We start from the raw sequence: 11,310 nt of genomic DNA, 5'->3' as shown, positions 1-11,310 counted from the left end.
CCCTCACCCTGGCTGGCCAGGCACCCTAGCGGGACCCCCACCCTGATCCGGGACACCCTTCAGGGCAAACCAGCCCGCCCCCACCCGTGCACCAGGCCTCTATCCTATATAACAGTGGTTCTCAACCTTCCTAATGCCGTGACCCTTTAATACAGTTTCTCATGTTGTGGTGACCCCCAATTTCATTGTTACGAATTGAACATAATTAAAGAATAGTGATTAATCACAAAAACAATATGTAATTATATATGTGTTTTCCTATGGTCTTAGGCAACCCCTGTGAAAGGGTAGTTTGACCCCCAAAGGGGTCGCGACCCACAGGTTGAGAACCACTGCTATATAATGAAAGGGTAATATGCAAATTGACCCTAACAGCAGAACGACTGGGAATGACTGGTCACTATGACACACTAACCACCAGGGGGCAGACGCTCAATGCAGGATATGCCCCCTGGTGGTCAGTGTGCTCCCACAGGTGGAGCTCTGCTCAGCCATAAGCCAGGCTGCTCGTTGCCATCACAGCTGTGGTGGCGGGAGTCTCTCCTGCCTCCTCAGCAGCCCTAAGGATGTCCGACTGCAGCTTAGGCCTGCTTCCTGCTGGCAAGCGGACATCCTCTGAGGGCTCCCGGGCTGCCAGAGGGATGTCTGACTGCCAGCTTCGGCCTGATTCCCCGAGGAGAGGCCAGCAGGTGGACATCCCCTGAGGGGTCCCAGACTGCAAAAGGGCACAGGCCGGGCTGAGGGACCCCCCCCGAGTGCACAAATTTTTGTGCACCGGGCCTCTAGTTATTAAATAAAAGTGGCTGAGAATTTTTCAGAGTTGATAAAAGGTAACAGTTCTTATATATCGTGGAAGTCCAGTGAATCCCAAGGAGGAGAAATAAAATAACCCCTGACAAATTAGAGTGAAAATACAGAAGACCAAAGACAGATCTTAAAAGCAACAGATTGCTATACAAATGTTTTTCTTTAGCAACTGATTTCCCAGAAGCAACAACAGAAGCCATAGGACATTGGAATGCTATCTTCAATGTACTGAGAGAAAATAGCTGTCAGCCTTAAGAAAATAGAACATGTATTCAGTAAAACTGTCTTTCAGGAATGACAGCAAAGTAAAGACATTTTCAGGCCCTCTCCTACCCCTACACACACAACCAGCAGACCTCACTGAAGTAGATTTAAGGGACAGCATTCAGGTAGAAGGAAAGTCATCCCAATGGAAAGCCTGAGCCGCTTTTTTTTTTTTCTTTTAAATATATTTTTATTGATTTCAGAGAGGACAGAAGAAGGAGAGAGAGAGAGAATCATTGATTGGCTGCCTCTTGCACACCCCACACTGGGAATTGAGCCCGCAACCAGGCATATGCCCCAAGCTGGAATTGAACCGTGACTTCCTGGTTCATAGGTCAATGCTCAACCACTGAGCCGCGCTGACGGGGCCCTGTGATGCTTTTTAATGACTACAATATGTTTTTGGTTTTTTTTAAAATATATTTTATTGATTTTTTACAGAGAGGAAGGGAGAGATATAGAGAGTTAGAAACATTGATGAGAGAGAAACATCGATCAGCTGCCTCCTGCACATCTACTGGGGATGTGCCCGCAACCAAGGTACATGCCCTTGACCGGAATCGAACCTGGGACCTTTCAGACGCTCTATCCACTGAGCCAAACCGGTTTCGGCAGACAATATGTTTTATCAAATAGATTCTATAAATCAGTCTCTATTGGATATTTATGTTGTTTTCATTTTAACTGAAGTTATACTGAATATGTTTATTCATGTATTATATAGAGTAAATAATAGAGAATACATCTTTTTACTAGAAACCCAAATTACTGGGTCAAAAAAAGGAATGAGTATTTTTATGTTTCTTGATACATACTGTAAAATTATTTTTCTAATTTATATTGCATCTGGAAGACTATGCTGGCTTTACAAATGTGTAAGTGTGTGATAGGGCCAGTTTTAAATGATGAAGATTAACATTTCTTACCAGGTTTTGACTTAGTTATATCTTTGACAAAAATGTTCTATCTCATTACTCTCCCATTGTTATGAAAAGTGGTTCCTTTTTTATTTTTTTTTATTTCAGAGAGGAAGGGAGAGGTAGGGAGAGATAGAAACATCAATGATGAGAGAGAATCACTGATCGGCTGCCTCCTGCACTCCCGCTCACTGGGGATGGAGCCCACAACTAGGCATGTGCCCTTGACTGGAATCGAACCTGGGACCCTTCAGTCCAATGCTCTATTCACTGAGCCAAACCAGCTAGGGCAAAATACTTCCTTTTTAATAGAAGTGAAATACTGTTGGCTGGAGCGACTTACACCAAAAGCTTGTGGGTTTGATTCCTGGTCAGGGCATAAACCCAAGTTGTGGGTTTGATCTCTGGTCAAGGTACATATGGGAGGCAACTGATTGATGTTTCTCTCTCCCTTTCTCTAACATCAATAAAAACTTACCCTCAGGTGAGGATTTACAAAAAAGAAGAGAAATACTAACTGAAATGTATTCTTTAATAATTTTTCAATTTTCTAGAATGTAGTCTTTGATTTTTCTTTATCTTTTTCAGTTTATTAACAAATATATAGTCAGTCCATTTAAAGAAATGTCAGGTAAATATTTAGTTTTTGTTTTATTATGAAGGAAAACTTTTAATGCTGCTACTTTTTTTGTTAATCCTCACACGAGGATATTTGTCTATATTGATTTTTTAGAGTAGAAAGGAGGGGGAGACATAGAGAGAAACATCGATGTGAGAGAGACACATTGACTGGTTGCCTCCAGCACATACTTTACCCAGGGCCGGCAACCAAGGTACATGCCTTTGACCAGGAATTGAAGCCAAGACCCTTCAGTCCATGGGCCAGCACTCTAACCACCGAGCCAAACCGGCTAGGGCTACTTTCTTTTCTAGCTCTGTATATGCCACGTTATAGCAACAGTGTAGAAATTTGTTTATTTTATTTTATAATTATTATTTTGAGATTATGTTTATTAAAGCTGGGGACAGTGAAACAGGTAAGGGCTTAGGATAGAAAAAGCAACAGGAGAGAGCCTAGGTGGGGCTGCTCTGGCTCACTGGAAAGTTAGAGAAAAGGGCCTTGGATACAGGTTCAGGGAGTTAGCCTGGGTTGAGCTGCCACTGCCCATTTGCTCCCCTGGTTGCAAGTCTTGTGGCGACCCTTAGAGTTTGGGAAATGCACACCAGTGGAGAAGAGGAGGGGGAAGGGAAAGGCACAGGCATGCTCCTGAGAGGGAGAATGTGCCAACAGTATAGAAGTTTAAATAGTTTTTTAAAGACATTTGTGTTTTTTTAAAATATGTTTTTATTGATTTTTAGAGAGAGAGGAAGGGAGAGGGATAGAGAGATAGAAACATCTATGAAAGAGAGACATAGATTGACTGCCTCCTGCACACACCTTACTGGGGATCAAGCCTACAACCTGAGCATGTGCCCTGACCGGGAATCGAACCAGGGAACTCTTGGTTCATGGGCTCAACCACTGAACCACACCAATTGGGCTAAGTTATTCATTCTTAAAGGGGAAATGTACTGTTTTGGGGAATTCTGTATTCTAAGAACTGAATATAAAAAGGTGTCTTTTTTTTTTTAACCTTTAACCTTTCTGCTATTTCAGGTGCAAGTGAAAGTGTTGGGAAACATATGCTTGAAGCCTGCAACAATAATCTGGAGATGGCAGTCACAATGTTTTTGGATGGTGGTGGAATCGCTGAAGAGCCCAGTACCAGTTCAGCAAGTGTCTCCACTGTTAGACCACACACAGAGTATGAATTTATTATTTCTTGTTAGGAGCAACCCTCTGCCTATATTGAGTAGCTGCATTTTTATCAGGTTAATTCTCAGTATTTGAAAAAAAAAATTATAGTTGAGAGCATCTGAAAAAGTGTCAAATAGAAATTTTTATACTTATTTTAAATTCTCGAAAGCACTGTTATGTCTTATCTATTATTTAATCCTCAAAAGAATCCTGTAGGATGGCATTATTACCCATGTTTTACAGTTGAGGAAACAGGCATAGCCATTTTCCCAAGTTACACACACAGCATTTAAGTAGCATATATGGAAGTAAAACCCAACAAAGTTGAGATTTCCCAATTCTAGATTTTCTTACATTGTCCTAGGAAAGTTTTGAGCTGCCGTGAAAAAATTTTGAAAAATAATTTTAGTCTTTTATACCTTAGTTAGGTTATTAGAAGCACCTACAGTATATGGAACCATACTATATAGAGAATAGTCATAAATGTTAGATAGGTTTGTTATTTTTTGCCCTTTTCATTTGATACCAATGAGAGTTTGAAATGAATACCTTTTGGGCAAAATTCCAACAGTTTTTGGAAAATATTAGAAATGAATGTTATTCAAAGGAAAACCTTTCATTTTAAAAAAAAACACACAAAATTTAAAAGATCCTTAAGACTTTAATACTCATAGTCCTTTATAATTCAGTGTTTATAAGATGAGATAAAAAATAGAGGAATCTCCTTAAATAGGGATAGACAGAAGACATGGATTTTATTTTAATAAATTAGACATAGATTTAAGAGGCCAAATAACATTCAGGACATTTTTTCCTCTTTTATTGATATAGTTCCAGGTTCCAGAGTAATATCGTTTCCACATGAAGCATGAACTTTAGAGATCATTATTATTATTTTTTTTAAATTAAATCTTTATTGTTCAGATTACATTTGTTCCTCTTTTTTTTTTCCCCCCCATACCTCCCCTCCTCCCAGTTCCCGCCCCACCCTCCGCCCTCACTCCCCACCCACTGTCCTCATCCATAGGTGCACGATTTTTGTCCAGTCTCTTCCCGCATCCCCCACACCTCTTTCCCCCCCAAGAATAGTCAGTCCATTCCCTTTCTATGTCCCTGAGTCATTATAATCGCCAGTTCCTTCTGTACATCAGATTATTTATTCACTTGATTCTTAGATTCACTTGTTGATAGATGCATGTTTGTTGTTCACAATTTGTATCTTTACCTTTTTCTTCTTCCTCTTCTTAAAGGATACCATTCAGCATTTCGTATAATACTGGTTTAGTGGTAATGAACTCCTTTAGCTTTTCCTTATCTGTGAAGCTCTTTTTCTGACCTTCAATTCTGAATGATAGCTTTGCTGGATAAAGTAATCTTGGATGTAGGTTCTTGGCATTCATCACTTTGAATATTTCTTGCCACTCCCTTCTGGCCTGCATAGTTTCTGTTGAGAAATCAGCTGACAGTCGTATGGGTACTCCCTTGTAGGTAACTGACTGTCTTTCTCTTGCTGCTTTTAAGATTCTCTCTTTGTCTTTTGCTCTTGGCATTTTAATTATGATGTGTCTTGGTGTGGTCCTCTTTGGATTCCTTTGTTTGGGGTTCTCTGCGCTTCCTGGACTTGTAAGTCTATTTCTTTCATCAGGTAGGGGAAGTTTTCTGTCATTATTTCTTCAAATAGGTTTTCAATATCTTGCCCTCTCTCTTCTTCTGGCACCCCTATAATTCGGATGTTGGTACACTTGAAGCTGTCCCAGAGGCTCCTTACACTATCTTCGTATTTTTAGATTATTTTTTCATTTTGCTTTTCCGGTTGGGTGTTTTTGCTTCTTCGTATTTCAAATCTTTGACTTGATTCTTGCGATCCTCTAGTCTGCTGTTGGAACTCTGCATAATATCCTTTATTTCAGTCAGTGTATGCTTAATTTCTAGTTGGTCCTTTTTCATAACCTAGAGATCATTATTAATATTTTATAAAGTTCTTTTCTCTCTCAATCTTGGCCATATAGTTCAGGTGTGATATCCCATTCTCTCTCAACTTAGCGTGCAAATCAATATGAAAACATCATTAATTTTACAGAAAATTGGGTAACAGTTACTCACAGCAGATTTGGGAAATACCTTAATTGTGTTTAAAAATAGTTTTGAGAAATGAATGTTTTTCCCTACTGAATTCCATTATAATTTGACTTAGATTATTTGTACAGTGGGGCCTTGACTTACGAGTTTAATTCGTTCCGTGACTAAGCTCGTAACTCAAATTACTCGTATGTCAAATCAACAGTGAACGAGTGAGACACGTGATGCTGGGCTGATGTTGTGGCGTTCACTGTGACGTTCGCTGCGCCAACTAGCGGTGGGGTATCTGAAGCTGGCTCGTAACCCGAATTTTAGCTCGCAACTCAAAGCAAAAAATCGGCCGAGAGAAGGCTCGTATCTCAAAAAACTCGTTAGTCGGGACACTTGTAAGTCAAGGCCCCACTGTATTGCTAATTGGTTAACATTTGATAGTGGCTCCTAATTCCTAAACTGTAATTTTCACTGTTTACAGTTCACCTTATTCTATTCCATTCTTCCATCTTGTTATGTAGTTAACAATTTGGAACAGATACCCTCAAGTATATAGTAATCAAGTCTTTCTGTAGAGGGACAACTACTGATTGAAATAATTATATATATATGTAAAAGTGAGGTATGCTAATAATGGAAAGATTTATTTAGGTAAAAGATGTCTTTTAAATTATTAGTTTTCTTAAGATAATGACCTATTTTTCTTTGATGGAAGAGGATTAATAGAGTTTCCTCTTACAGACACATTGTTCCTTCAGATCAATGAAATTCTGTGTGTAAGCAGTGAATGATAATCTAATAGGAAAAAGTATTAACATAATTTTGAATTATTCTTTATTCTTCAGTCATTTGGCTTATTGCATATTCCTTTGTGTAGTTATTTGATTACAGGATGTTAGTTCTTATTGACAAATGAATATACAAACCTTATTTCATAAAGTATGTTTTGGATTTTCAACTCTCAGATATCAAAAAACAGGGCCTTCAGTTCAGCTATTATTATTAGACACACCTGAATGGAAAACATAGGGCCTAACTTAAATTAACATTTATTGTAAGCAGGAAGATAATAAATTTGGAACTTACTATTTGCTATCAAAATTAATTAGCAGAATTTAGTATTTGGGTTAAAACTATAAAATAAACTGATATTTAAAGGAACATACACCATTTTAACAGTATATCTAAAGTATTTTTTTACTGGAAGAGATAGATTATTAGTAAACCTTCTAGAGGTAAACTTTGAAGAGTTTATAGGCTTTTATAAGAGGAGTAATTACTTTTTCTGTTTTGTGTATAGTAGGATCTACTTAATAAATAATTCAGGGCAATACCTATGTTGGCCACTTCATAACTAGCATAAAATTCACTGCATGTTTGTTTAAGCTTATTTTACTATATCAGTGTAATTTAATTACTTATTTGATATGGTAGTAATAGTGCTTTTATTAAGCCAATATTTTTCAATTAAATTTTTTGCCTGATTTTTTTTTTTAATTCCCTCTCTTTTTTTGGAAAGAATTTAAGGTAGAGAACTTGAGAGGAAAGGGGAAATACTTTTTATTTTTGTTTGTTCTCTTCCTTTGTAAATTGAGATATCTGTGCCATGTACTTTATTCCAATTGATCTCTATATGGAAACCATCTAACAATCATTTATCACTGTGGTTCCTAAAATTCACTAAGATTGGTATTCATTTTACTTATTAATTTGAATGCATTCACAATAGTTACAGAGGGAACAGGTAGCAAAAAAACTGTTTTCATTTTGATATTTTCCCACTTTTTTTAATAGAGAAGAAGTTCGTGCCCCAATTCCTCAAAAGCAGGAAATATTGGTAGAACCAGAACCTTTGTTTGGTGGTAAGTTTCCCTTTTTTCCTTAGTTTTGTTTGATTTTGTTGTTGTTTCTAGGATTTTAATGAAGCAATCAAAAGATGTGAAGGCTTGCTCAGATTGTTACTTCAAGTATAGAGTCAATTCTTATCTTGTAATTCTCTATTCTTCTCAGGAAAGTTGTACAATTGATCTTTCCAAGGAATTAACCAGATTAAAACATTGATATTTGTTACAGGAAGCCAAAGGGAGTAAAATTAGCAAAAAGAACTGCTGCCTTATAATGGAAACCAGTCAGTCTCTCATTAAAGATGCCAATTATTTTATGTTCTGGATATCTACCTGACTGTCATAATCTTACTGTCTTGATATGCCTTACATTCACTCTTTCTTAATTTCTAGACAAGCTATTCCTATTTTGAACAAAGGAGAAATGATACCTTATCCATGTAAAAAAAATTATATCTATCTGGGTGCAAAGAAAATATGGTAGAAAATAGGATGTTTAACCAGATTTAAAGAAAATTTATAGTTTTAGTCTCATAAACACTTATTTACCTTCTGTGAGCCAAATATTGTAGACATTAAAAGGTATATTAAAAAATTGAAGATAAAGTAATCTAGTTGGGTAGACAAATGCATAGAAATCTATATAGTACATACTGAGGACAGTAATGCAGAGAAATAGGCCTATGAAAAGTTTTATAGCTAAACTAGACTAAAGGAGAACAAAGTAGTAAGACAGGGATGAAGAAAAGCATATAAACCATATCTTTTTAAACATTGAATTTATTGGGGTGACATTGGTTAATAAAATTAAAGGTTTCAGGCGTACAGTTCTATAATACATCATCTGTATATTATATTGTGTGTTTACCACCCCAAGTCAAGTCTCTTTACATCACCACTTATCCCCCCTTTACCCTCTCCTGTCTCTCCCCATCATCCGTCTATGAAGGTTGTTTTGTTTTGTTTTTTACTTAATCCTTTTTTACTTAAACCTTTTTCACCCAAACCCCTGCTCCCTCCCCTCTACAGTTGTCAGTCTGTTCTCTGTATCTATGAGTCTGTTTCTCTTTTGTTCGTTAGTTTTGTATAAACCATATCATTTTTTTAAAAACATGTTTTTCATTGATTTTAGAGGGAGAGGAAGGAAGAGGGCAAGAGAGAAACATCAATGTGAGAGAGAAACATACATCGATTCATTGCCTCCTGCAAGCCCCCCACTGGGAATCCGAGTGAGCATCCTGGGTTATGAGCGCTGACCTGGAATCCATCCTGCGACCTTTTGGTGCATGGGATGCTGCCCAAACACCTGGACCAAACAGGCCAGGGCCATATCTTTTGATTTGAAAAAGCACCCTAGTTGAGAGGTGGTTTTTTTTTTTAAAGATTGATCTTTAACTTTGGAGTTTACTGTAGCAAGAAATAAAGTAATATACTGTTTCAATTCAGAAATAGAGATGGAAGGAAGAAAATGATAAGATCTGAATATTGAAGTATAATATGTGCTTTCTGTGTTGATTTAGCCATTGTGTTGTTAATATTCCAGAATAAAGCAAGTAATAATTTTTAAAAATATAAATGTTATGAATAGATTTTTAGAGCCAAGGAGTAATACCTTGGGAACTTTATCTTTTCTTTATTGCAAGGAAGAAGGCGAGATCTTTGAGTGGAGAAACACGACAGGAAATAGATTTTGTGCTGTTTATTATTGAACAGAGGCAAAAGAGTTCCCATTTGAAATCTCACTTTCCTCCTTTTATTTCTGGTTTGATATACATTAGGAAGAGGATGAGAATGACTTTATACAATTAGGAATTCAGTCTGAACTGTTACTATTGTTCCTTATTATAACTTAAGGAAGGTCTTCAGAGAATTATTTCTTTTTAGGACAGTATTAATTTAAAGTGTGATTTTTTTTAAAAAAAAAATATTTTTTATTGATTTCAGAGAGGACCTTAGGGAGAGAGAGAGATAGAAACATCAATGATGAGAGAGAATCATCCTCCTGCATGCCCCCACTGGGGATCAAGCCCACAACCCTGGCATTTGCCCAGACGGGGAATTGAACTGTGACCTCCTGGTTCATAGGTTGATGCTCAACCACTGAGTCACACCAGCTGGGTTAAAGTGTGATTCTTAAAGTGTAGTCAAGGGTTTCCAATACCTTTTCAGGGTGTCTGTAAGATCAAAACTATTATTCATATAATGCTAAGAAGTTACTTGCTTTTTTCACTGTGTTGATATTTGGATTGATGGCTCAAAAGTAATGATGGGTCAAACTGCTGCATCTTAATTAAATCAGGCTAGTGGCACCAAACTGTACTACTTACTACTCATTGAATTCTTCACTGCCACACACTTGCAGTTTTTAAAAAAAAGACAATTTTGTTTAATATCTTGAAGCAGTAAAAATTAATTTCATTTAATCTTAACCCTTGAATACATGTTTTTTAAACTATTCTGTTTGATGAAATAGGATGTGTGCACAAAACACTTCTGCATATTGAAATACTGTGGTTTTAAGGAAAAGTTTTTAATACAGTTGTTTGAGTTGCAAGCTAAACTAGCTGCTTTTTTCATGGGACATTACTTTTACTTGATTGCTGACAAACTGGTATTTTTTTTTTTTGTTAATCCTCAGCAAGGATATTTTTTCCATTGATTTTTTAGAGGGAGTGGGGGAAGAAACATCATCATGAGAGAGACATATTGATTGGTTGCCTCCCATTTGTGCCCTCACTGGGGCTGGGTATTGAACCTGCAACTGAGGTACGTGCCCTTGACCTGGAGTTAAACCCACGACCGTTCAGTACTCTGGCCAATGCTCTAACCACTGACCCAAATGGTCCAGGGCAACATTTTTAATTTTTTGAGGAGCCTCCATACTGGTGCATCAATCTGCATTCCCACCAACAGTGCATGAGGGTTCCCTTTTCTCCACATCCTTGCCAACACTTGCTGTTGGTGGATGTATTGATAGCCATTCTTACAAGTGTGAGGTGATATATCATTACTAAAGGCCCGGTGCACAAAAATGTGTGCACTCCGGGGGGTCCCTCAGCCTGGCCTGTGCCTTCTTGCTGTCTGGGATCCCTCGGGGGATGTCCACCTGCTGGCTTAGGCCCGCTCACCAGGGGATCGGGCCTAAGCTGGCAGTCAGACATTCCTCTGGCAGCTCGGGAGCCCTTGGGGGATGTCCACTTGCCAGCGGGGAGCAGGCCAAAGCTGCAGTCGGACATCCTTAGCGCTGCTGAGGAGGCGGGAGAGGCTCTCACCACCACTGCTGTGCTGGCAGCCGTCAGCCTGGCTTGTGGCTGAGCAGAGCTCCACCTGTGGGAGCGCACTGACCACCAGGGGGCATCTCCTGCATTGAGCGTCTGCCCCCTGGTGGTCAGTGTGTGTCATAGTGACCAGTCATTCCAAGTCATTCAGCAGTTAGGGTCAATTTGCATATTATCCTTTTATTATATAGGATAGAGGCCTGGTGCACGGGTGGGGGCTGGCTGGTTTGCCCTGAAGGGTGTCCCAGATCAGGGGGGGGGGGGCCCCTCTGGGGTGCCTGGCCAGCCTGGGTGAGGGGCTGGTGGCTGTTTGCAGGCAGGCCAAGACCCCC

General features: G+C 38.6%; 1 protein-coding gene across 2 annotated transcripts in view; it reads left to right on the top strand.

The window, feature by feature from the left end:
* The window catches only part of UBXN7 (UBX domain protein 7), a 79,846-nt gene that overhangs the window by 31,033 nt on the left and 37,503 nt on the right, over positions 1-11,310 (top strand). The window contains exons 1-3 of one of the 2 annotated variants that reach the window (XM_014545291.1): positions 2,580-2,619; positions 3,646-3,793; positions 7,651-7,718. In XM_014545291.1, the coding sequence (XP_014400777.1) occupies positions 2,613-2,619; positions 3,646-3,793; positions 7,651-7,718 (223 nt within the window). In that variant the 5' untranslated portion in view covers positions 2,580-2,612. Of the gene's footprint in view, positions 1-2,579; positions 2,620-3,645; positions 3,794-7,650; positions 7,719-11,310 lie in introns of those variants that run through there. The other variant, XM_005873159.2, reaches the window with a different exon arrangement.

Source organism: Myotis brandtii, unplaced genomic scaffold (genome assembly GCF_000412655.1).
Source record: "Myotis brandtii unplaced genomic scaffold, ASM41265v1 scaffold4, whole genome shotgun sequence".
Lineage (NCBI taxonomy): Eukaryota > Metazoa > Chordata > Mammalia > Chiroptera > Vespertilionidae > Myotis > Myotis brandtii.
The sequence above is the reverse complement of the archived record's forward strand: the minus strand, read 5'-3'. Positions and strand labels throughout refer to the sequence as shown.